The 26,582-nt window shown below is 47.6% G+C and overlaps 1 protein-coding gene across 6 annotated transcripts in view; it reads right to left on the bottom strand.

Annotated features, from left to right (window-relative positions):
- Positions 1 to 1,365: 1,365 nt before the first annotated feature.
- MFSD2A (MFSD2 lysolipid transporter A, lysophospholipid) overlaps positions 1,366 to 26,582 on the bottom strand; it is a 41,665-nt gene continuing 16,448 nt past the window's right edge. For 5 of the 6 annotated variants that reach the window (XM_066638486.1, XM_066638490.1, XM_066638487.1 and 2 more), the window contains 11 exons: positions 23,991 to 24,114; positions 22,577 to 22,655; positions 21,167 to 21,339; positions 20,194 to 20,284; positions 16,544 to 16,665; positions 14,016 to 14,099; positions 7,850 to 7,933; positions 7,083 to 7,195; positions 5,561 to 5,704; positions 4,570 to 4,746; positions 1,366 to 2,143 (listed from right to left, as the gene is read on the bottom strand). In XM_066638486.1, the coding sequence (XP_066494583.1) occupies positions 2,083 to 2,143; positions 4,570 to 4,746; positions 5,561 to 5,704; positions 7,083 to 7,195; positions 7,850 to 7,933; positions 14,016 to 14,099; positions 16,544 to 16,665; positions 20,194 to 20,284; positions 21,167 to 21,339; positions 22,577 to 22,655; positions 23,991 to 24,114 (1,252 nt within the window). In that variant the 3' untranslated portion in view covers positions 1,366 to 2,082. The remainder of the gene's footprint in view (positions 2,144 to 4,569; positions 4,747 to 5,560; positions 5,705 to 7,082; positions 7,196 to 7,849; positions 7,934 to 14,015; positions 14,100 to 16,543; positions 16,666 to 20,193; positions 20,285 to 21,166; positions 21,340 to 22,576; positions 22,656 to 23,990; positions 24,115 to 26,582) is intronic. The other variant, XM_066638491.1, reaches the window with a different exon arrangement.

The raw sequence follows: 26,582 nt of genomic DNA, 5'->3' as shown, positions 1-26,582 counted from the left end.
TGGGTGGTATTGGCAGCTGGTCCCCAGTCTCATATTAACTTATTGGGGGTCATGGCACAAAAAAAGGCTGAAGACCACAGGTCTCTTCAACAGGCCAGATCAAGGGAAAAGTACTGTACAATCCAGCCCAGAATAAAGGCAGCTGTAGTGGAGGGGGAGCAAGTAATGGCATGGCTTGGGGGTGTAGGCTGCACAGGGTGACAACACCACTACTGCCCCAAATCTTTAAAATCTTGGTAGTTTAATAACACCATCATGTTATGTATCATTCAATCTGTAATATCATGAAAAAATGCAATAGTTCAATGCAGCTTGTTTCATCTCCATTCTGTCAAGTTATAGCCAAAAAACCAGTGGGTGTGTGCAGCAATGGTGGATTATCCTGCCCACTGCCCAGGACAGTGACCCACCCCAGCATGGGGGTGAGGCACTGGCCTCCTGTACGGGTGACAAACCCTAGTGAGGCCACTGAGGGGAGTGGAAAAGTTATCCAAATTCTCTTCCTGTAGCATGCAGAGACATGTTCATATTTCCAACTGAAAGCGTGTGTGGGATTGCAGCTCCTTGCTCCAACTTGAATGCATTAATCTTCCCTCAAAGGGGGTTTAGTATTTCATCCACAGTACATCTTGGTGACAGGACCACTGCGCCCTGGGCAACTATTTCTGGCTGAATGTGTCCAGACCATTTGTGTCCCAATATACATATATGTACTTTGTCCATTGTTAAAATACCAACGTAGGTTTGGGGCTGGGACAAGAGACTTAAGGTATACAACATGGGTTTGTTTTTTTTTTAGCCTAGTTATAGTGCGACATGAATAACTGGGACTAAAAAAAGATACAAGTGTCCAGGGATACCAATGACAGGACACAGTCATCCAGGATGGAAATACAACTGTCCTGTATTTTATTAGTAGCACAGTCTGACAGGTGCAGGAGAGGAAGGGATGGCAAACTCTAGTCCCCACCCTCCCAAACTCCACCCATCCCCACCCACTTACCTGTCCTATCATGTCAGAAGGAGAAAGGGCTGAGTCCATCTTTCTCAAGCCTTAGAGGTGGTAGCGTGACATGTTTCTACCCTCTCGTTCCAGAATGTGTATGCACAATCTAGCTCCTTCCCTTGGAGAACGCACACAAGCAGCAAGAATCTAGAGCTTCAGATTGCAGAGTACACACCTGGAGATTTTTTTCCCCCCTTTCCCACAGTCCCAGAGTTGTCTTCAAGAGTGGGGACAGTGTCCCCATCAGTGCAAGAGGTGCCCTTCAAGTACAAAAAGGACCTATTTGCCCTCTTTCAGATCTTCTACAAAGGACAACCCCCACCCCACCCAAATCACAACAATGGAGGTGACGTGTCTGCATTTTAATGTAAATTAATATTAATTGTTCCAGAGTCTCTGTACAGACATATACAAATATAAACATGCTGTGTTGTCCTATTTACATCATAATTTAGTTTTTTATTAATTAGGCTCTCCATATATACACAAATATTTATATATATATATAAAAATATGTAAAATACATTACACACAAAAAAAATACACAGCAGCAACCACCAGGCATGTTCCTACATTAGTCAGGTCTTATTTACAAGAAACACAGTACAAGGTTGAGTTTGGCACAGTCATGCCTCGAGTGTAATATACACCAAGTACCACCATGTGGATTCACAAGAACATTAAACATGGAATCGATCACAGTACTGCAAAAGTCGGCCCTGTTCTCAGTACCAATGAGAAGAGGTGGGTTGGAGTGGGCAGCCCACCGCAGAAGGCTTCGGGGCTCAAAGGCTTTTGGCAAAGCCATTTTGGAAGAAGATGGCCCCAGTGTAGTTCTTCCATTCACAGTTACTCTCCCATGATGCTGCATTCTGGCTGTATAGTGCTCCAAGGCCCCCACGTTAAAGGCTTAAACATATACCAGTGTTTGCTTTCCAAAGCGTCCTGGAAGGACGTTGCAGTGAGCTCTGCCTTCATGGGAGAGTCAGCATCACTCCGACATGACATACTGCATTGGCCCCTTCCTGTCTTTTAAGGATCCCAGTGTGTAAACAATAAACCAAGGTCAGGCTGGGTCAAACAATACTTGCAAGCTCTGTGGAGTCTGATTCAGTGCTGCTGTTATTTTCCTCATCCCTGGGGAAGGGAAGAAACAGGAAATAGTAAACACACACACACACACACACACACTGCCCACCAGGGGTAGGCTACACCAGGCGTTCCTGAACTGTGTGCCACAATGCCTTAAGGCATCATGGTACACTCACAGGGGTGCTATGGGATGTCCCAGGTGGTTCCCTCCTAGCTGTTTCCAAGGGTGCTGACTTCTTGGATCTTGTGAAATCTCATAAGATCTGAGATGGATGCATCCCAATTTTGCAAGATTTGGGCATTGCCATACTTGATCTCATGAGGAGAGTGGGGGGGACATCGTGACCCAGGTAAGTTTGGGAACCTCTGGCATAAGCTTTGAGTTTCCAAGTAGAGATGGCTGGAGAGAGACATCAAGCACTCTAATGCTAGCTGGCTTCTGTCTCCCCTAGGGCACAATCCTAACCCCTTATGTCAGTGCTTTCCAGCACTGGCATAGCAGTGCCAATGGGACATGCACTGCATCCTGCAGGTGGGTGTCACTCACAGAGGCCTCCTCAAAGTAAGGGAATGTTTGTTCCCTTACCTCAGAGCTGCATTGCCCTTATGTCAGTGCTGGGAAACACTGACATAAGGGGTTAGGATTGCACCCTTAGTGTCTAGCTCAGGGTCCCCACTTTTCCTCCACTTTCGTTCTTCTGCTCTGTTCTCCCCTTTTCAAATCTGGAGAGCAGGGGGAGAAGGAGTAGTGGAGGAAGGCATTATGTGAACCTACCAATCTGCAGACTGAGGAGACCATCCTAAGGACAGGCAAGCCCTGAACACAGAGCAAGCAAAAGACTCATAAGAACAGCCCCACTGGATCAGGCCATAGGCCCATCTAGTCCAACTTCCTGTATCTCACAGCGGCCCACCAAATGCCCCAGGGAGCACACCAGATAACAAGAGACCTGCAAGGCTTCCTGGGAATTGTAGTTAAGAACATAAGAACAGCCCAACTGGATTAGGCCATAGGCCCATCTAGTCCAGCTTCCTGTATCTCACAGCGGCCCACCAAATGCCCCAGGGAGCACACCAGATAACAAGAGACCTCATCCTGGTGCCCTCCCTTGCATCTGGCATTCTGACACAGCCCATTTCTAAAATCAGGAGGTTGCGCATACACATCATGGCTTGTACCCAGTAATGGATTTTTCCTCCAGAAACTTGTTTCCTCCAGAAACTCCTGTTGCAACTCTAAACATCAGGAAGCCTAGCAGAGAGGCAGGGCTGAAAGAGAGCACCAGCCAGGGATATGCCTGTATGCACAAAGCCAACATCCAGACTAACTCAGCATTTTAAATTTAGTCCTCTCCATTTCTTTCTAGAGTGCTGCATCAGAGAAACTAGACACAGGGCCATCAAGACCCTGCTCTATTTTTAAGCATTAGAACAGAAGGGTCATCCAAACAGGATTCCCTAAACCCCACCTGCCGTCAGTGGATCCAAGCACCCTGATACGTAGCGGGGAGTCTGAAAGAGCGCTCCCTTCTGGGGAATTGCACTGGTGCTGCAGTCATGGCAGGACAGGATGGAGTACTGAAAGGGTCAAGAAAGGCATGGGAGGGAATCCTGAATAGCAGCTGGAAACCTGAGGCTGCAATTCATGATGCAAGATGGTTGTACTTCCACACTCCATCCTGCCCTGCCATGTCCCAGTGCAACTCCCCAGAAGGGAACCCACTGGAAAAGTGCCTCTTTACCCAGTTAGCAGGGGTAACTGTATTATGATACATGGGAGTGAGAGCTGACTCGTGGCAGTACATTACTGGTTCCCTACTGTGTCATAGCACCTAATTGGCTGTCAGAACAATTAGTCTCATTGGTCAGTTATGAGTCAAAGAAATCCACTTTTTGTTACACAAGGCATTTGCGTTTCCTTTCCTTTGGCTATAAGCAAGGTATTTATCTGGATCCACTGAGGGCAGGTGGGGTTTAGGGAATCCAGTTCTGATGACTCTTCCGTTCTAATGCTTAAAAATAGAACAGGTTCTTGACAGCCCTGTGGGTACAGGTTTTGACAGAGTACAGATAAATCAATGTAGTTTGCTTTGTTTCATTGCATTCTGCATTAAATTTCCTATCGAATAATACTATCCAGTATCCTAGTATCCTAGATATCTAGTATCCTAGTATTCCTAACGGGGGGGATTCCTATCGGGGGGGGGATAAGTAAGAAAGTATTCCTATCGGGGGGGATAATTCCTATTGATTATTCCTATCGAATAATAATAATAGAATAATACATAATGGTATTATTCATAAATACCAAGGTTTCCACAATTTTGGCCACTAGTGTCAAGCTCCCTTGACACCCTCTCAAGGTCTGGTACTCAGGGCAATGTACTTCCCCTGACCCCCAACTATGCCACTGTCGCCCGCCCTGCTCTTAAAGAGCTCACACTCTTTCCATTTGCAAGCAGAACTCTCACCTTAACTCCTGCAGGGCTTTCTTGTTTTTCCTCCGCTTCTCCTCGTCAATGGGGTACAACTTGAAAAGAAGGAGGCCGAGGATGATCAAAGCAACAGGAGCTGCAGACACCAGCATCTTCAATGTGAAGTGCACCGCCTCTGGTTGGGAGCAGCCCCGCGTCTTGTATCCGGCAATGCTGCAAAACCAGAAAAAGTCGCTCTTATTTCTAGAGCCCCAACATTAACTGCTATGAGCCGGGTTCCTAAAAATAGTAATCTCCTATTTCTCCCTGCTCCAGCCCTAGCACTTCTTTAAGTGTGCTTAAAGACAGGCTCTCCAACCCACCCACTGGCCAGCAAATACTAGAAATTCAAGTCCACTCTGAAATGTATATATAGGCATTCCCCCATATTCATGGGGAACACATTCCAGCTGCCACTGTGGATAGCAGCAAACCCTACAAAAGGTGGCTCAAAAATCCCCACGCCCCCCCATTGCACAAATGACTTATTTGCCTATGATGGCAGCCCTCCTGCCATCTTGCTGGCTTTTTGCTGTCTGAAAATGCTGATAGGAAGTTCTCACTGGAAGCAAGTTGGAGGGTTGAAAAGAATGTAACACTTTTTTGAACAGCAGATACGGGATCTGAAGGTACGGGGGAATCGGATGATATATAGTTTGATGGTATTATTTGAACATACCAAGACTTTACAGTTTTTGCCAGTAGTGGTGTCAGGGCCCCATCCTACCCAACTTTCAGCACCAGTGCAACCACAATGCAGCCCTGACGTAAGGGAACATCCCATACCTCGAGGAGGCCTCTGTGACTGCCTCCCCACTACAGGATACAGTGCAGTCCCCCTGGCACAGCTGCACCAGCACTGGAAAATTGGATAGGATTGGGCCTTCACCTTCCCCGGGAGTGCGATCAGTGCTGTCTGCACCCTCCGCACCCCCTCGGGACGCCACTGTGCACATGAGACCAGGCTAGGAGAAAGAAAGGGGCTTACTCTAAACTGAGGGTGGAGATCCCCAGAGACACTCCAGAAGCAAACTTCGTAAAGAAGACATAGAAGGAGAAGAAAATAGCTTCGTGCCCATGGGAGTCTGGGTGCCGGAGGTTGAAGTCATCAACAACATCTGGCAACATGGACCTAAGCAGAGAGGATAGGAGAAAAGTTAGCAAGTTCGTCACAATCTGACCTCCTCAGTCACCCTCATCTTCCTCACTGAACAGGGGAGAAGAGAAAAAGTTGGTGCTGCATTGGAACTTACTCAAGCTTTCTGGGGCTCCCTGGCAGTCACCAATCTCAAGTCACGTGCTCCAAATCTCATGTAAAATTGAGATTTAGTACTCCACAGTACAACGGGCCGTCAGCATTCATGGATTCCAGCAACCGCAGATGCCTCCCCATGCCTCGGAGCGCCTCCCTGACATGACAGGAAGTGATGTCCGGTGCAACCCGTGATTTCCAGTCATGTCTGGGAGGGGTTCTGAGGCTTGCAAGGTCCATGGAATTGGTTGTGAGTCAGCATAACCTCCAATGGACCTGACGCAACCTTCAGGTAAGTGATTGCAGGGCTGGTCTTGAACATCCCTGCGTTCTGCATTTACAGGGGAGCCTGGAACCAACCCCCTACAGCAGCCATTTTCAACCACTGCGCCATAGCACACTGGTGTGCCAGAGTTGCCCACAGGAATTTGAGGGAAGGTCATTTATTAGTAGGGCCAAAGGGGGATGTGAGCTCCCACTGGCACTATGGTGTGCCTTGTCAATTGTCAAAAACCTGATGGTGTGCCTTGACCATTTTAATACCTTGTCAATGTGTCATGAGATGAAAAAGGTTGAAAATCACTGCCCTACAGATACGGAGGGACAATTGTAATTTTCACAGGTCATGTTATCCACTTTACTTGTCTTACAGAGCGACCTCATTCATGCAGATCCTTTAGGATAAAACTTCCTTTGGGGGTAGCAACAAAAAAATTTCACAGGCCAGGTGAAATGTTTAGAAAGGACTGCCATGCAAATGTTTTACAGAGGAGGCAGAAATTTCCAGATCTCAGATGTGGCATTTTCTTATCCCACGTTGAATGCTTAGCACCACATGAGGATCACAAACATTAAAAGTCTGCCACTTAGACTTTGTGGTAGGGCAGGAAAAAGCAAACATATCCCCCTGTCCAGATTACCTCCCCCCCCCCCCCAAAAAAAAATGTTTTCAGGAGTCCAGGAGCAGTACACCAGGTGGGGGGAGGGGGCAGGCTGGCCTAACAGAGACAGAACTGCAGGGACAAGATACAGCAGGAAGCAAGGATTCCACACACCCCCCCCAATTCTGTGGCATCTGTCAGGAAGGAAGCAGAGGATGCTCCAGAAGCCATAGAACTCACACCACAGCATGGAGAGACCCCCTCATTTTCTACTCACAACTTATCATGGATAAGGATCATGGATAAGTTGTAGGTAGTATCCTAAGGGGAGGAAAAAGCATAATCCGTTGTCAGCTCTGAAAACAAAGCATACTTACCAAGGCAACAGAAATGCAGCCGCCACACTGATCCCTGCAGCGACAGCCACAACGTATGTGATGATAAGGTTACTTTTCATAATGACCACCAAGACAAGAAAAGGGGCAGCAGACTGTAAAACCAGAGAGCAGTTGTCAGAACGGTCATCATCAGGGACAGTAACTCCATTTTAACAGTTTTATTGATCTGAAAGTAGGCATTCAATATACATACGCATGTATGTCCTGCCTTCCCACCTCCATTTCTCCCTTCCCCAATCTCAGGACAGCCAACACAATATTCACTCATACAGTCATCACAACCTCTCTGCAAGTTGTGTAGTGCAGCATCTGAAACAGCGCAAGGCCATCTTAGTCAACTCAAATGGCCAAGTCATGGTTTGGCAGCTGGGGCTACCGGACGGGCTCTCATCGCTTCCCTGCTCTAGGGCAGGCTCATGTGCGCCTCTCAAGTTTATCAGCAGAGTTTTCCCAAACCCCATAGCTCTCTCTGTGGCAGTGATAGCCTATCAAAGAAGGGCTGCCTCAGAAAGGAACCCACATGGCCAACATCAGCAGAGCCAGGGAGGAAACCTTGAAGGGAGCCTGCTCAGTTTATTCCTAGCTCTACGGTCTTGCACTTGAATTGAGGTCTGTGCCAAATCACTCAGGAGCTACACTCTCTTCTCGTTGTTCTAGGCATCTGTCCTCTCCATGGTCTGGTCCTCCGTGAAGTTTGGCAACAGGCACACCTACCCACCAGCCATCCTCGTAAGGACTTTACTCACCGAGATCCCAAAATAGACAGCCGTTTTCTTGCCAAAGCGAATAAGGAACCAGTGCCAGAAGGGGATTGTCAGAGTGGCAGAGAGCTGAGAAAAAAATTGGAGGAACAGGGTTACGGTATAGCCTCTCTGAGCACACACAACTGGCGATTAAAGGTTGTGTGGTTAAAGGTTGCACCTGGCATTATGAACTAGCGTACTTCTAAAACCAGGAGGCTGCATATACCTACCATGGCTTGTACCCTGTGATAGAATTTCTCTTCACAAATCTTTCTGAACCTTATTTTAAAGGCATCTAGGCCAAGTTCATCAAGTTCCACAGATTAATCTCACGCTGGGGAAATAATATTTTGTCTGTTCTAACTCTCTCGCCACTCAATTTTAGTGGATGTCCCTTGGTTCTGGTGTTGTGCAAGAAGGAAAAGAAACACCCCATGCATAATTTTATATGCCTCAGTCACATCCCCTCTGTTTTTTCCCTAGGCTTAATAGCCCCGAACTACGTATTATAAAGGGAGGTGCCCCAGCCCATGAATCATTTTGGCCACTCTCTTCTGTACTTTTTCCAATTCCACTATAAAATGACAGTGTTATAATTAAGAAAGAAAAATAGGCAACATGATTTCTTTTTGAGGTACAATGAGATTCCCCCCCCCCATCCACACTTGTTCCTCCTTTGCCTGAGAAACAGAACGCATTACTGGGGGCACTGCAACTCAAAAACAAAGCACCGATTTTCCCACTATGAACAGCATCAATTTTCCCACTAAGAACTTGGCCAGAATTAGCTTCCTCTTTTTTCTCCACCCCATGAAGTCCTATTCACAGGGCAGGAGCTTGGACCCAGCCTATCCCTAGAAAAAGGCAAGAATTTGCTTATGTCAATTAGTCAAAACGCCCTTCTGTTCCGACTGTTACATAACAGATTAGCAGAATTTTTTATTCCAGAGTGTAGGTGCGGCCTGGGTGCAGTCTTGCCAAGAGAACTCTGATGAGAACTTCAGAACTTGTTCTACACACACACACACAACGCAAAGGCACATGTAAGGAGGGGTGAGATCATGACCAGCGCACAATTCAGAAAGGCAATGCAGCCTTGCAGATCTGATTGAGTGGCATGACCACCTTGAGCCCCAGACCTGATCCAAAATCTCTGATCCACACTCCCTTCCAGCTTTCTCCCAAAAGACCAGCAAGGAGACTGGATGAAAGGTTATTGATCCAGCTCCATCAGTCTACACAATGCTGCACCAAGTTTTGTGAGCAAAAACAAGAGACCTAACCCTGCTCTGTGGACATTCAAACATAGAGCAACACAAACTTAGGCTGGGAAAGGAGAGACAGCTGTGAGCAAATGCCCTGGGACTGGGTACCAGTTGGAGGTTAAGCCAAAGCCCTCATGGAGCCTGAGGAGGAATTATGGAATCAAGAGTACCACAGCCTTGCAGGAGGCGGAGGGACAGGTCTTTTGTCTGGGTCCCACAGAAGCCTCAGCCAGTTCTGGTTTAGGATTTGCATGCCAGTTTCATGTACAGTACACAGGTTTCTAGAGCTTGCTTTTTTAAAAAAAAAAATTGACAGGGCAAGGTGACTTTCTCCCCTCCACAGACCCCTTAGCCTGGAAAAAGTAAAATGCTTATAGCCCAGAATGCTCCCTTGAGAGGCCAAGCTTCTCTCCAAAATCTTTGAATTTGCTACACATGCCCTGCCTGCATCTTGGGAGAACAGAGGCGGGGATGCAATTCAAAACCTGAAGGGCAAATCTAGAGAGGCCACACACAGACCCCTCCCCCCCAAGCAGCTTTTACTGGAATGCAAAATCACCTTCCACCATACTCCCTCCCCATATTGCCCATATATAACAGATGGCCTCTGGAGGCCACACACACAGAGTATGGGACAACCCCCACCATCTATACTGGAAGAGTTCTCCCTTCTCACCACATCCTCCCCTTCCTCAAATATTCAGCCAGCTTGTTCCAAAGAGGGCACAAGGCAGTGGAATTGCCTCCTCCTACAGCAGCCCCTAGGCATGCTCTTAACATTCCAGTGGGGGATTTTAATGGCTCGTTGAATGAAAGCAGATTAGCCCTCCTCCCTCTCCAATATCAATTTTCACCACACCCCAAAACATCAGGTACTTTTGAACTCTGTTTTTGGGAAGGGGAAAGAACTAGCATATCAATGTAGCAGTACATGCAGGGAGGGCTTATATTGGGTTTTTTTTTTGATGTGGTGCAGCATTTAAAATATGCTCCATCCACAATTCAGAGAGGCATCATCCAAAATTGTACTGCTTCATTTGGGACAATGTCTCTATATGAGATCCAGAACAAGCAAATGGAGATACCACGAGTCACCAAGAGCACACCAAATGTGCTCTTTGCAGTTCGCATCTCTGGACCGACTTTCATGAGGATCTTTACAATCTGCCAGGCCAGAACACAAGAACAGATCATCCGCACAATTCACTTTTAGAGCGAGTCTCAAACTGAAACTGCCATTTATAAATAGAGACAGGCTATTTATAGAGTGCTGCAGGAGGTGCAACTGTTAATCTTTTCTCATGGGGCAGGAAAGGGCCATGACTCAGAGGTAGAATCCATGCAAAAAGCCTCAGGGCAATCCCCGACTTCTCTGTTAAAAGGATCTCAGAGACAGACCTTCATTTGAGAGCTTGGACAGTACTGAGCTAGGTGGGACAATCATCTCATTCAGTACATATCAGCTCATACATATCAGCTTCAAATGTTCAATTTCACTGAAAAAGATTGTTTTTAAAGAGCCATCCTTATTAGTTTGAGATTTTTCAGCATTTTATCACCAGTATTCTATAGCTCTGAAGACTTTACTATTGGGCAAAATTCCTAGGGCTGGAAAGGCCCCACCCCAAAGGCCAACTGAGACAGTTGCCTCAGGCAAAGGGGCTGCACTGCTCACCTCTGTAAGCTTTGCCCACTTTCTGGATTTGAAAAGGAAGAGGAAACAGAGCAGAAGAGGAAGTGGGGGGGGGAGGAGGAAGAGAGGACTGGTGGATTAGAGCAGAGAGGAATGAAAGGAAAGACAAAGGTGGCAATTTGTCCACTGCTTGGTAAGGAGAGGAATGTCATCTGGTATGTCAGCTCAGGTACCAGGACTCTTGGACCAGCCCTGAAAGCAGCTATGGAAATGGTTTCAAGAGCCAGATGTGAACAGAGTTAGTCACTGTACTTCCTACCCCCAGCTCCCCAAGGAATAGCAGAAATTGTAGTTTTGTAGAAGTCCAGGAATATCACTTCAACATTTCAGTACTCTGTCAAAATCCTGACAGTTACAATGATATTCCAAGCCAGGGCCTAGGAGAGGGGGGTGAAGGGGGTAATTTGTACCCGGGCCCAGGGGCAGAAAGGGGGCCCAGAAATTTCCTGGGATCTCCCATTTTCCAATCTCAACCAGGCTCACTGCCCATGCAGGATGCTGTATCTAGCTGCCAATGCTGGGCAGGTAGGTAGACTTGAGCTCTGCATGGGGAAGACTGGTAGACCTGGACTCCAAAGACTATTCTGGCTGTTGCCACTTTCCCCCTGCCTGTTTTGCTCCCATTCTGTCCACCCCCATTGCCACCACTCCCAGTCTGTTTCACCCTCCTCCCTCTTTGGGAAGGGGCATGAAAGAAACTTTGTACCCCCTGATAAAATTCCTCTCAGAGGCCCTGTTCCAAGCTGGTGTAGCGGTTATGGAATTGGACCTGGAAGATCCAGGTTCAAATCCCTGCTCAGCCATGAAGCTTCCTGGGTGACCTGGGGCCAGTCACTCTCTCTGCCTCACCTACCTCACAGGGTTGTTGTGAGGACAACAAGGCGGAGAGGAACCATGGACACCACCCTGAGCTCCTTGGAAGAAGGGCAGTAAAGAAATGTGGAAAATAAATAAGCTGTTTGTTTCAAAGGCCCAGAAGACACATTCTACACAACTGCATGCAATAGGAAGACTAACAGCCTCTCCCCCGTTGCAGAGAAAGGAGAATTTTAATCACACATAAGGTGCATGTTCATTCTGGTTACAGGCAACCAGTTGAATCTGGGGGGGGGGGGAGGTAGCTTCTGAGCCACTGGTTTTTGGCAGGCAGTGTCTGCATCAGGCCACAGCTTGGCTCCTATGCAGGGCACAAAACCAGAGCAGCTGGGTGCCTCTTTTCCCCATGATCAAGGGTTCATACTGTGGCCTAAATTACTTTCAAATTTACATGAGGGACTCCAGTTTTCTCCCCTCCCCAGGTTTTCTGCTTGGGCAGAATGTTTCACAATGCAGTGCCCTCCACTGCCTGCCCGCCCGCACACCCCTCCCCTCCGTCTATCACCCTGGAAAGGTTTTCCCAGACAAATCGGCTCCATTCCTCCTATTCAATGACTCCCTCCGATAAACACTCAAGCCTCTTTTTTTCTCATGGTTAAGGGTATAGGAAAAATGGCAAGTCTCTGGACAAGAGACTCACATGGGCTTTTATTCTTCATCTCTTTTCAGGACCAGCTTCAAATGCTAACAAAAGAGGCACTGTTCTAGCCAACTGGCTCTATCATTTTGGAAACCACGTTAAATAACTACAGTTTCCTCCGCAGAGGATATTTTCATTTATACGCTTAGCCTGGCCCACCTCTTAAGATCTCCAGGCAGAGCATAAAGCCCCCCCCTGCAATCTTTTGTCCTCACAACAGCCCTATAAGGTAGGATAAGCTGATAGATCGTAGCTGGTGCAGAGCTGTCCACTGAGCTTCATGGTTGGGCAGGGATCCGCCCATTTCTTCACTCGTAGTCTGACATACTAACCCCTACACCACACTGCCTCTAGAGTAAAACAGCTTCTACTCCATCTCACAGCATCAGTGAAAGTCCCGTTGATTGCAGCTGTTTGAAAGTGCATACACTATTTTTTCTGGTACTGCTCATAACACTCTGTGGATGCATTTGCCCTGACATTTTATCCCTGGCCAGCAAGCGGATGTGGCTCAGCCATTGCAGGTTTGCACTGCACAAGGTAGCAAAATGAACAGGAAAAGTCAAGAAAGAAGAGGTGACTTGACATTCCCCCAGGAACAAGCCACACAGTTCCATGTGATGAGGGACAGCAGCGGCTTCTTTTGCTTGCTCTTACCAGAGTTGACCAGAGACCTTCCTATGCTCAAGGTGGCATCCTCAACACTGCTCTCCCTTACCCAGCTGCATCCACATCCCTGGATCCAAGAAGGAAGATGGAGCACAGCAAAAGAGAGAGTGCGGAGGAAAGCAAAGTGGTGGGCTAGAGTGACCAAGACTCTTCACCTTCCTCCTCCAAAAAGGCACATTTCAATCAAACGTTGATGTAAATCTATTGGGATTTGTTTTGTTTCAATTGTGCTTAATTTTTTATTATGGTCATTTTAAATTCTGCAAGTTGCCTTGGTTGCCATCACTGGCAGAAAAGTGGAATATGAAAGCTTTAAATAAAGAAACAGCCTGGGAAAGAAAGCGCAGCGGAGGCAGGCTGCCCCTGCCAGTCTGCCACCCGAGGCAGCCTTACAAAAAGGGTCAGCCCCGTCTATAATACCCCTGCTAAAATACAATGTATCCAAGGGGCAATTTTGAGCATTCCATACGTTTTATATACAGTTTCAGCGTTCCTTGCAAGAACTAAGCAATGCAAACAAGCATCATTATTCTTACAAAGCCAGAGAGAGGGACTTGCCATTTTGTGAGTTTAAGCACCTCTGTTCAGACTTCCTAGAGGTCAGTTGCACTCAGTGGCGTTGCTAGGGGGTGCGGACCACACCAGGTGACGTGTACAGGGGAGGACACCACTAGTGGCCAAAATTTTGGGTTTTTCCCAATACCATCATGTTCTATGTCATTTAATGCAGAACTGCACGCAGAATGCAATGATACAAGCCACTTTGAAATATTTCTAGTCTATCAAATGTTATAGCCAAAAAGCCAGTATGGGCAGGGTGATATGCCCGGGGCATTGCCCCATCCACTTCATGGGAGGAGGTCCATCATGGGGGCGATGTGCTGGCTTCCTGCATTGGGTGATGCAAACCCTAGAAATGCCACTGGTTGCCCTTCCCAGAAAGCAAGTTGTCCCTCCGGCAGACAAGGTCTAGGTTGAGGAGTACAAGAGAGACAAGAAGGTTCCTGTGGGTACAAATATACATACCATGATGGCCAGCAAAATGTTCTGGAACTCATTGCGCAATCCCAAGGTGTACGTACAGAACAAGGCAAAGTTGCCCTCCAGCAGCTGGAAAAAAGGAGTCATAACAATGCAAGTTAGCAATGGAGACCTAGGAAATTCTGCTCACTTTACATCCTCTGTCCTGAGCTTGGGACAGGAGAGACTATTTCCTGCAGACACAGAAGCTGGGCTTGTAGCAGAATACCCAGAATTTTTTTATCCTGGCTTTCCCAATGTAGTACTTCTGTCAGGGCTGGCCTAAGACCAACCAGAACTTGAGGGTGCATACCAAGTGCTGCCTCTCATCTGCTGTTGTGCCAGCCTGTGCTGCTTCTACTCCCTGGATTGGAAAAGTAAAAAGGAAGTGTGGAGAGGACATCGAACATCAAAGATGCTCTAGCCCACCACTCCTCCATACTTCCTCTTCTGCTCCATTCTCTCTCTCTCCTTTTTTCTTTTCCAACCCATGGAGCAGAAGGAAGAAAAACAGTGAAGGTGAGTGGGTGGACAGCAGTTGAAGAAGAAATGGTGAGGAGAGGAGAGTGGTGGGCTAGAGTGTCTGACAGAAGGGTGCAAGGCTCTCTCGCTCTCTCTGTATTAGCAACTGCAGGAGGAGAGAGAGGAGAGGGAAGGTGAAGGAGGGCCAACAAGTGCAAGGAATTCAATGGATCTTCTTGGGCTCTCTTTCTGCAGCCTCTCTTCACAAAAGGAGCTCACAGAGAGTCTGAGCACTCAAGCAAGCAGTTAACTCAGCAGCAATGCTATTTGCCGCTCAGGCAGATTCCAGGGGGAGACTGCAGCCTCCTCAGCCAGCATTCAAAACCCACTGGCCCCCCCTCCTGTGAAGTCATTCAATCCTTTCCACTGACAGGGCAAGACTGGAAGGGTTTATTCGGCCAGGAATTCAGTTCCCTTTGTTCAGTAGGGAAGAACGCTGCAGAGTTAAAAGTCTAGCACAACAGCAACAAAAGGCTGAGGAGACACAAGTATGCACTTAAAGAAAAAAAACTTTTCCTCTTGACTCTTTTTGGCACAAGTCTGTGTAGGTTTTATCCTAGTGCATGTTTGGAATTTTCTGACTGCAGCTGAAGAAAGATACAGTTGGCCCAAGTTGTTTTCCTGGGCCAAGTGGCTGCTGTGGCTGCATCTGGGAGTTGTGCCCCAGCATCCTCCCGGGATCCTAGAGTCCACTTTTCATGCAGAGATGCAGCTGCTTTCTTTGGATCCAGCTGGAGCTGCAACCAGGAACTGACATCACTGCTTCACAGGCAGCCCTTAAAATACAGGCACACCCTAGATAGCTGCTTGGGGTCACTTAAGCAGTTGCATTGGCCCAGGGAAGGAGGGAAGCCAGCCCTTTGGAAATAGGGCTCAGTGCTACCAAGACCTCTTGCCATCACACTTAGGAAGCGCACCTGTATTTGGACAGTATGTGGGGGTTCATAGGGCTGAATGCTCCTCCATACGAACAAATTCCCCATCAATAGAAAACTAGGATGTCACAAAATTCCCTGTCAATAGAAAACTAGGATGTCAAGGAGAAAGCCTAGGCTAGAGTCCTTCTCCTGGTTGAGCTGGTGTTCTAAGTGCAGGGTATTTTCCCCTCATACAGTAAGAATACCTGGCATTTGTATGGTGCTGTCTGAATGTGCAAAGTGCAACACCTTGATATCGTATTTTCCATACAGTGTTGTAAGGAAGTATCATTAACCCCATATAGTTGCAACGGGGGGGGGGGAGGACTGAGAGGGAGTTGAGCATGTTGACTCACCAAGTGAGATTGTGGCAGAGGCAAGATTTGCAGTTCGGTCTCGTACAGTGCAATCCTATGCATATCCACACAGAAGTAAACCCTCACTGTGATCATTAAGGCTTGCTCCCAGGACTGCAGCCTTAGCCACTTTGCTACACCAGCCATCGTAGGGAGGAGTGTTTCATCTAGTGAGCTCCCACATGGAGCCTTGGACTGGTGCAGTGCAAATGTGGATTTGCCAAGACATTGCGCACAAAGACCCTTTGCCCTTAACACACAGGGCAGCATTTTGGTGAAAAGTTGGCAGAAAACCTCTTGACTGCACCATCAGGTCAGCTAGGAATAAGTTGCCAGGAGAGGGTAAAAAGTTCACCTTCCCTGGAGATATTTGAGAGGTGCCCATGACATTCCAGCAAACGTACTCCATTTCGTTTGCACTGCACAGGAACTAGAAAAGGGCCTCAAAGCTCAATGGCAGCGCTATCACTTTGCATGCAGAAGGTCCAGGCTCAACCCCTGACAACATCTTCAGCCCAAGCTGAAAATATCCCTAAATCCAAAACAATGGAGAGCTACTATCAGCTCATGCGGATGAAACTGGATCAAGGATCTGACCTGGTACTTACCTAGAAAGCCGTCCTCTAAGTGAGGCGGGGGGGCAGAGGGGAGACTCATTCACACAGTTCCAAGCACTTTGCAAGGCTCACATTCCTGCTACCAATGGCTCATTTCATGCCAAAAGAGACCATTTCCTTACCATGAAGGCCAAGGAGGTAAAGAGAAAAGCAGCGATCAGCTTGATGTAGGGGCCGTGATTCATCACCAGCTTCAAGCCTTGGAAGAAGGAAACAGGCTCATCTGACTGGAGCTCTGAAGACTCTGCCAGGAGTAAAGCACAGGCACCAGCTGAAGGTCTTGTCAATCAACCAATTTTTTCTCTCTCACATACTCACAGTTAAGTTCTGTACAAACTTGTGATCTATATTATTTTGGCAACTTTGCAGTTTCTCTCCTTTTGCAGTATTGTGCAAACATTTTGGGGGGGGGGGGGTATTTTACCTAACATGGCAGATGGAAGTTGTACTTGACATGAACAGCCCATTGTAGAGAGGGAACTATGTTAAGTTTGCTGTAGCAAGAGCCAACAGTCTTAATCCCTACACCTCAAAGATAAACAATTCCACAGGAAAGCTCATATCTAGTCGAGAATCCCACCAATAGGATCTGATGGCACATCCCTCTCCAATACTTGCTTCCCTGTAAGCAGTATTGAGAGGCAATTTTATTGCATCAGAGGCTTTGATGGGTCAGGATCACCTTGCCCAATGCACGAAGCGGGCAATACTGAGAGAAGGAATGTGTGGATAGTTTGACTGCAAGAGACACGCATGTCACTTTGGTACACAGATCACAAATGAAATGGTCAAAAGAATAAAACATCCGATAACATCTGAATAAAGCATCTGAGACACACTGGTCAAAAGAATAAAACATGTGATCAGTGGCGTTGCTAGGGAATGCAGGCTTCACCAGGTGAAGCTCACAGAGGAGCGACACTGGCCAAAATATTTAAAGTCTTGGTATTTTCAAATACCACCATCATGTTATATATCATTCAGTGTGTAATTTTATTCCAAATGCAATAAAACAAACCATATTGAACCATCTATCAAAAGTTGTAGCCAAAAAACCAGCAGGTATGAGAATGGTGCATCTCTGCCCAGATGACCACTGAATGGTGACCTACTGCCCAGGTCACCGCTCAGCCAACTGCATGGGAGAAGTCCATCATGGGGATGACTCACTGGTCTCCCACACTGGGTGATGCAAACCCTAGCAACACCACTGCATCTGGTCAAAGAGTGCAACCTACTCCCAAAGGATTGATGAACTGGCAAAGCAAGAGATACGGTGTTGCTCAAAAGGAAGGACAATTGCTTTCCGTAGTGAGTGCGCTCTTGCTCCCATTTTGCAAAACCGCATCCCAAACAAACAACAAACGTTTGTATAACATTTCCTGACCGTGCAAAACACTTCACATGGACTGTATTATCATGGATGCAGGGACCATAATATTCATAAGAAGAATATTATGTCCCTTTTGCAGTTGGGGAAGACTGAGGCCACTGAGGCCTACGGCTCACCTTAGGCCACCCAACACCTTCACAGCCAAACTAGGGGACATCACAATTTAAGGCTCAGTTTCTCAGCTACTAGGCCATGCTCACAGCTCCATGTTGAAGACTCTTTTGAAATTTTTTGGTGAAACACGGCAACTTTTAAGACTTTGTTAAGATGCAGGATTTTAACTTGTAACATATTTCAACTGCTCTTTGAACGCTTCCCATGTGTCCCTTTCCCAGCCCTCTCTGTCAGTTAAGTGAGTGATGTTCCACTGCAATGTGTCCAGGGCCTCTGTGTCACGCCTGAGCACAGGTGTGTGAACCACTTGGAGAGGTCCTTGGGAGGGGGAGGGCAGGAACAAGTCCGTAGGGAACAAGAACAAACCCACTTGTTCTGCTTGGCTTCCAGCTGCTCACTGATGGAGTGCAGAACTGTGACAGGCTCCTCCCCCCCTCAAAAGAAAGCTAACAATCTTCTCATAAATGCAAAGTGCTCTGGCGATGAGGGACTGCCTGGTTAGCACATCAAAGCTTGCTAGTGGGAAGTAATTCCTGCCAAGGCGGCCTGGAGCACCAGGTGGCCTCCAGGTTCCCAATCAGAGGGCTCAAGAGGCACTTGAGTCACAATGAGGCCTTTTCAGAGAACAAAAGCAGAGCAAGGAGTAAAATTCTTTCCAAGGGCTGGTTAGAACCAGAGGCGGCAGGTTCTTTCCCAGAAGGCAAGCCTCCATTGATGCAATGGGGAAATGCTCACTCTATGCAGTCATTTGCTCCCTTGAATCAACCTAAGCATTAGAGGGTGTGGTGAGCCATGAGCTAGGAAGGTATACATGAAGGGATGGGAATTTTTGCAGGCTTGCCATTGCCAGGTAGACCATTGTTCAGCAGGAGAAAGAGGCACAAGGCAAGCTTCACAGAGAACACATTTTACAGGTGTCCCTCCGTACCTTCGGACACCCTTATCCACGGTTCTCTGTCCCTGTCCCCCCAACGCCCATGATCTCCACTTCTTTTTATTAGGAGTGGAAGCAAACATTTTTTGCTTAACAGAGGAGCAACACTGACATGCAGGCAGGCAGCCTGGACACTAGGGTGGCATAGCCAGAACGTTAACAGGAAGCAGGAAATTTCTGGCTTCCTGTTAATGCTTGGTTAGTCTCCTCCCTCTAACATGCAGGCTGCCTGCTTGCATGTCACATTTCTTAGTTAAGAGATGGTTCCTCTGTTAAGCAAAAAAAATGTGTACTTCTACTGCTAAAGAAAAAAGTAGAGAGGGTAGGGGGAAAAAACTAATTTATATAAGGTCCCCTCATATCCATGGTTTCCATATCAATGGGGTGCAGAATGAAACCCCCGTGGATACAGGGGGGTGCCAATATAGTGTGTGCAGAGTTCTAAGGGTTGGATTTATCTTGCTGGCCTGCTCTATCAAAAATGCAAATCAATACATATGGTACAGGTTGAGTCCCTTTATTGGCAAGGGTTCCACATTTCCCTTCCAAGAACTCATGTGGATGGCAAAAAACGCACTATAGCAAATCAATTTTAAAAAACAGAGTCTCTTTGCTCTGGTGATTTAAAAACAACCTTGCTGACCTTTGTAATCCACAGCAAGACAATCAGTCTCTCTCCAGGTGCTTAGGCTTCACTAGGACGCAGCAATCCCTCCCTTCACCAGGAGCCCCAGCAGGGGGGAAAGAAAGGAGAAGGTGATAATCGCAGCCATTTAGCCTTCTTTCACCTGCTCGGGGGAAGGGAGAAGCAAGGCCTGCAGAGAGAATGATTGATGGATTGTCAGCCGGCTGCCCTCTCTGGCATTATTAAATGACTGTTTTCCTTTAATTTAAAGGGCCCTTCTCATCAGCTTTGAGCTAGAAAAATCAGTAGATACTTAGGTTATACCTGTAATCACTTGTATGACTGTCTCTCTGTAACAGTAAAAAGCAGTTTTTTAAACTGTGATTAAAATTAGGGTGCATTTTTCCCCTTCTCCAGGGATCAGCACGTTCCTTCTCATTTGCAGGGGCCATTTGTGTCAAGTCAAATCAGTGTATAAAAAATCTGTCCATAATAAGGCTGAACCTGTATAGGGGAGGGAGGGAGAAGGTATAACCCCCAAAGCCCATTTGCAAGAGACGAACCATGCTCTGGCAGCAGCACCTGAATGAGGTGTACACGAGCCAAGTACCAACTTTAAATTGAATTAGTTCTCAGACACAAACGCATTGTGCTTTCTGGACCATCCACTTTGGAGATGTTATCCAAGTAGATCCGCTTCACTCACCTCGCCTTTCCCGCACGCCCAGGGAGAGGATGATTGCACAGAGAATGTAGATCCCACCAATGACACCTGCTGCTATCATGTAGGCATTTCTCTGCAGAAAGGTGCAAATTCAGATGAGATAGTACAGACTCCTGTTTACAGAGAGTGACATTGCTATATTGTAGGGCAGGGGTGTCCAAAGTTTTTGGTTGGAGGGCCACATTGTCTCTCTGACACTGTGTCGGGGGCCAGGGAAGAAAATAATTTATATTTAAAATTTGAATAAATTTAAGTTTACATAAATGAATATATTAAAGATGAACTTATATGAATGAATGGAGGTCTTGCAATAGCCCAAGGCCTATAAAAGGCCTTGTACAAAGCAAGGCTGGTCTTTCCTTTGCTGCCGCTACTGCATCACAGACGTGAAACAGCAAGTAGTGGAGGGAGCCCTCGTCCCACAGCTCATGCGAGAGGTCAAACAGTCGCCCTCACGCTGAGACCAGTTGCGTCAGGCCAGCGCAGGCTCCAGCAAGTCTCTGGAGGGCCAGAGGCTCATTGGAGGCTGAGGGCTCCCTGAGGGCCGCACTGGGAGTCCTTGAGGGCCGCAAGTGGCCCCAGGGCCGGGGTTTGGGCACCCCTGTTGTAGGGGATAGACACAGACACCCCCAAGCTCTATTTCCTGGCTGGCTATCTAGCCACCCTGCAACACTGAAAGGCGAGATTTCTAAAAAGCAAAATCTTTGCTCAGTGGCGCCCGCATGAGCCAGGAAGAAGTGGCTGCAGGGGCCCCATGACCCCGGGAAGTTTGGCAATCACTGTCATATGGGCCTGGATAACAGACCTGGGTCAGCAACAGCAATGGTCATCTATTCTAGGCCATTGGAGGGTAATCTGTAAAGAGCAGCAGCAAGCTGCTCCCCTTTCAGGCATCTGCTGGCCCCACCAAGCTACTAAGCCAGCAAAGCGCGGGAGCACTCAAAGGGGTATGTACCGTGTCCGTGAGCAGGCCAGTGTCATGGGTGATGTTGACATCTTCCATGAAGACGGAGGAGTTGTCCATGTTCAAGAGGAGCGAGTCCCGAACGCAGGGTGTGTTGACCTTGCCCACAATCTGCCCCTGAATGGCTGTGCCCAAGAGAGTGCCCAGCACTTCCACCGTCATGCCTGTTGGGGACACACACGCAAGCAAGCCATGGACAAGGCATGAAAGGCATCATTGCAAGCAGCCCTCACCCAAAGCAGCACACACAAAACCCAGCTTGTTCTAGAGGCCAAAATCTGGGGGGAGGAGGTTAGGCAGAAGTGGTTTCATTCAATGTGCAAAAGGCACTTCTGCTTCCCTGGAAAGTAATAGCCATGTCCCAGGATGGGTTTACTCAAGATTCAGTTAAGCAGCGGAACAGATTGCCAAGGGAGGTGGTGAATTCTCTCTTCTCAATATGCAGACTACACTCAGGGAGTCTGTAAGTAATGTGTTTTGTGAGAATGAGTAACTAATGTGTTTTGTGCACTTTTGGGAGGGGGGGGGAAGAGGACAAATCCCTGCAAGTAGTTAGCCTGTCACAAAGAAAAGTCAGAGTTTAACCCCTACCCCAATATACTAAATCTCAAATGCTCTTGCTTCTCTCAAGGCAGTTCAGAAGCGTGACTCATCCTACCCGACATACAGAACAGCCCTGGGACAATGGAATGACACAGGTGAACCCATTTCTGTTGCTTGTTCGCATCCACTCCAAGCAGCAAGAGGTCATTTGGGACTAAATGAGAGTTTCAGAAGGAAGTGGCTGGAGAGGTGGAAGTGTTGCCTGCATGGATTTGCTTGGAAAAGAGGGGATTTGGACAGAAAGCTAATTCATCACGACCCAATGAGCACAAAATTCTATTTTTGTTGCTGAGTGCCTTACAAGCACAGGAAGATCCAGTTACCACTGCCTGTTAGGTTCTAGCACTCCCTACATGATACACCATCCAGGATCACCAAATACAGGAATTCAAAAACATTTGGTTTTCCTATGCTGAGTAGAAAGGGGGGAAAAAACTGACCAGAGGGGCTGTAAGATCTTTAACCCATTTTTTTGCCCAGCCCACAGGTGTACACATTTGGTCCCAGTTGTGTACATGCAGCATTGGGTGCATCCACTCAGGCATGCACCTTCTCACATGTACCAACATGTGCATCAGCATGCTCTCCAGAGCAACCAGAGACTCACACAGGACGAAAGAGCAGCTTCTGTGCTGCCTTCCCAGCAGTTACACAGGGGAAAAAAATTGCTTCGTTCCTGACTAGCTGGAGCAAGAAGGAAGGGGGAAGGACACAGGCTCTGAAGGGCCAGGAGCATGTCAATATCCATTTTGTGCAAGGAAAAGGTGGGGGGGGGGAGAGAAGAGACAAGGCTCTTACGGTATGCGGTGGCAGAGTCCCGCTCACTCTGCTCTCTGCTAATGAACATGGTCAAGGCCGAGTACGGAACATGAAAACACTGCAAAGGAGAGAACAGAACAAGGCTAGTTAATCGAGACCACACACACACACACACCACCGTTTGACCTGTGACTACAGATAGCAGAGAATGCCCAGCTCAGTCCAGCCCAAATCCAGCCATCTTCCATTATCTTCATTTACTGGGACACCTCCCTGAGGCAAACATGTCTGTACTTCTATCTATGCCAATTATGAAAGCTGGACCAAGACGTGTCTACTGCCAAGGCAAACTTATATGTCAAGAGGCCTTGCCCTATTTCAGTGGTGTTGAGAGTCTTGCTTTCCAAACAGAAGCACAAGGACCACTGAAAGTGTGAAGTACCAAAGTAAGCAGCACTTGGCCACACTGTCATGAGGGCTACATGGCACCGCTCCACCTGGCCTGACACCACTGCACATGGCAACGGCTGAAGCAGCAGCGCACCGGCAACAAGGTGCAATGGTGTGGTGGCCTGGCCCTTCAAGAGAGGCATGAATGGGCAAGGAGAGTGCCAAGTGGAAGAGACAGGAGCTTCCCCTTCACTCCAGGACAGCTATGGGTGCTGCACAGTGGAAACAGCAGCCATTCTAGGGACAGTGGTATACCCCCAAACCGTTTCAAAAGGCTGAAAAGCCCCATGTTGGTAAATGGAGATAGGCCATGCTCTAACACAGTGTTTTCACACCTGGGGGTTGTGAGCATTTTCCCCTCTTAAGGGGAGTGGCAACTCAGCAGTGATGGCACTTCCAGGTATGCACTACCATCGCTGCCAATTAAGTACAAAAAGGGGTGGTTGAGATTTACCTGTCTGCAACAGTGATGACTGGAGTTGCCATAAAACCTGGGTTCTCACCACCACTGTAGACGGGTAAAGCCCTTTTTTATTTAGCTGGTGGCAGCATGAACCCAGAAGTGCCATCACAACAGAGCTGCCACCCCCCTGTAACATCTCAGTGGTCCCCTTACCTTCAGGTAAAGGTTGGGAACAACTGCTCTGTCATCATTTCAATGAGGACTAGAGACTTGGTTAAAATCCACACATACGGAGATTCCCAGGAACCTAGATTCTGCACCAGGCCCTGAAGGCACACCTGACTCCTCAAAGAGAACAGGCTGTGCACTTTTAGCTTCACTTTTGGTGAAATGCTTATAAGCCCATTTGGGCTGCTAAGGATTGGTACACCTGGCTCCTTCCAGAGCAGTTTTTGCTGCTGCTGCAGTAACGGCGCTGCTCATTTCACTAATTACACCTTGTATAGAATAACATACAAAGTGCTGTCCGCAGCAATACATGAAAGCAGCAGGGATAGGGAGGGGGAACAACTCAAAGCAAAGCAAGGAGACCAGACTCACCGTCACCAGGGTCTGGAAAATGCAGTAGAAGAAGAGGTACCACATGGTCTGCCCCCACGAGAAGTCTGGCACGAACCATATCAGGAAGTAGGAGATCACGGCAAAGGGCGTGGAGAAAATAATCCTGTGGGGAGGTTGGAAGTAACATTTATAAGAATTGGTTATTTTTCCAGGCTCTCAAATATCTCACATTACACTGCTTGGCGCATGTTAGAATGGTTGTCAAGGGAAGAGATATAAGTCAGCTCAACACCATCACCACCACCACTGCAGAATCTCTATTACATTTTTGCAGGAATCCTGTGCCAGCATTTTGATCCCACCGACTGCCTTGTTACTTCCTGCTGAGTGTGTACACAGGACTGTCTACTGTGGCAAGAGGGCAAGAGGTTTCACTGCAGCCGAGGAATGTCACCAAAGGTGCTGCCAAGTATCCACAGCTGGCATCCACTGCTCAGAAATAACCACATCACAATTCCCCTCTTCCTCCTTTTCCTATGGCTAATTTGGAAGGCTCTGGTCCAAATTCTGTTTCAGTTGTCCGCTTACTACTGTTCCTTTTAATATTTTTCTTCTCATGGCTCACACCAACCTCTATGGTCTTCACCTCTTGTGATGTGACTTCCAGGAGACTCTTCCAGGTTCTGCAGCTCTGTTTCTATTGCAACTGCCTGTAGTTAATGAATTGTCTGTCCCTCTTTCTCCAATGAGAAAGCCGATGGGGGAAGAAGGACAGACACTTTGTTACCCAGATGGTTGCCCTAAAAACAGAGCTGCAGAACCTGGGAATTTCTGCATTCAACCACTGTGCTCCAAACACCTTCAGCACACACTTGCAGACCTTTCGCAGCTCACCAATTTTGAAAATCACTGCCTGAAAACTTATCCAAGTCAGTGATCTGACATATGATGCAATAACACAGGCCAACACACATTTTCCTTCCTTAAATGTTACACCAATTCTTGGGTCTATCTGGGGTACTGATTCCCAAAATGGCATCCGTTTTGCCCTATCACGTCATGTTTTGGAGACACGGCATGGCCTCTTTAATGAATGGTTCAAGCAGCTTCCTCATGAGGAAGCCTACACCATGGCTCCCTCATGAGGAAGCTGCTTGAACCATTCACTAATGAGGCTATACTATATCTCCAAAACTAGATGTGATCGGGCAAAACGGATGCCATTTTGGAATCAGCACCCTAAGTTCATATCAAACCACTATAAAGTTTGGGAAAAACTTTTCTGACCCTCAATTTTGTAGGCCTGTGTAATCAAGGTTGGACCATCCGTAAGGACAACTGAGGCAATTACTTCAGACAGCAGGGGTGGGGGGTATCACCCCCATCCATTTATCTCCACTACTCCCTGATTTAGAGAAGGAAGGGGGGATGAAGCAGCAGAGAAAGTGAGGAGGGGAGAAGAGGGGTGGGCTACAGTGTCGTCTCTCCTCCACACTTCTCTTGCTTCCTGGACACAAAAAGGAAGAGGGAGCAGCAGAAAGCCAATGTGTCCCTGGATAAAGGATGTGAGTGGCATTTGGGGCACTGTGACTTCTTGGGCTAGTCCTTATAATACTGGATTATTTTATCTCAATATTTTCCCTCCTTAATCCAGAAGAAGTAGATTTGAGAGGTTGCCACTGTTGTCATCCTCTCGGCCAGCCTCTTTTCCTCTCCAAAGAACGAATGTGGTGCCCTCGTGAGCCCCCAATCATAGTTGCCCCTCACCATTTCCAAACCAAGAAATTAGTCACCATTTCCAAACCAAGAAATTAGTCTGACCTTCAGACTCACTTCCAGCCCTACAAGCCTGTAATTCCAGCCTGGGCATCAGAGCTGGGAAAGAGGCAGCATTCCAGAGCACATAAGAAGCCGAGCGAAGCCTTTGTGGAGTGGGGCTTTGATCCTAGAGACCAAATCCCCCCTGAATGGGGCAGTGGGAGAGGAGAGCCCGAGGAACTCAAAACCTGCAGCGAGCAAATAAAAGGCCAAATTGGCAGGAAGTTTGCCTAGGAGAAGGAGAGAACGTTGCCAGGGAGGGGCAGCCTGCATGCCGTGCATGTAGAACATGACAAGAAAGAAGGGGAGGACTAAGGACCATCCCTGCAAGGAGAGAGATTTAGCCCACTTGCTCAGGGCCTACAGCCCCAAAGACACCACGGGAGATGCTTGTACTTGAAGGGAGAAGTTAGCCTAAGAGACATGCCCTCAAGGGCCCAGTTGCTCTCTCGTACAGCTCCCCAAACTGCAAAGGGGATAATTATTAAAACATTTAAAAGAGACTTTTTGCAGGATGGAGAGAGGAGATTGGGCTCAAAGGGCACATATCCTCTGTGGCTAATTCCCCCCTTGCTAACTCAGGCCAGCTGACCACTCCTCTCTGCTACCAGTGTTCCATGGCACTTGACAGTTTTGGGGAGGAATGCATTGCAGGGGCAATTTTAACCTCCCTATTCCCCCCCCCTGCATTTCTGAAATCTGTTTATGCCTCTCTTCCCCTCCCCCCCATTAACTGGGACTCTCTCCTGCCCTTCACCATCCCACTGTTTGGATGCAACAAGTGTCTAAACTCTTTCGTCTACAGCTATTCTA

This window comes from Tiliqua scincoides, chromosome 10 (assembly GCF_035046505.1).
Source record: "Tiliqua scincoides isolate rTilSci1 chromosome 10, rTilSci1.hap2, whole genome shotgun sequence".
NCBI classification, from domain to species: Eukaryota; Metazoa; Chordata; class Lepidosauria; order Squamata; family Scincidae; genus Tiliqua; species Tiliqua scincoides.
This window is presented reverse-complemented; position numbering and strand designations above follow the sequence as displayed.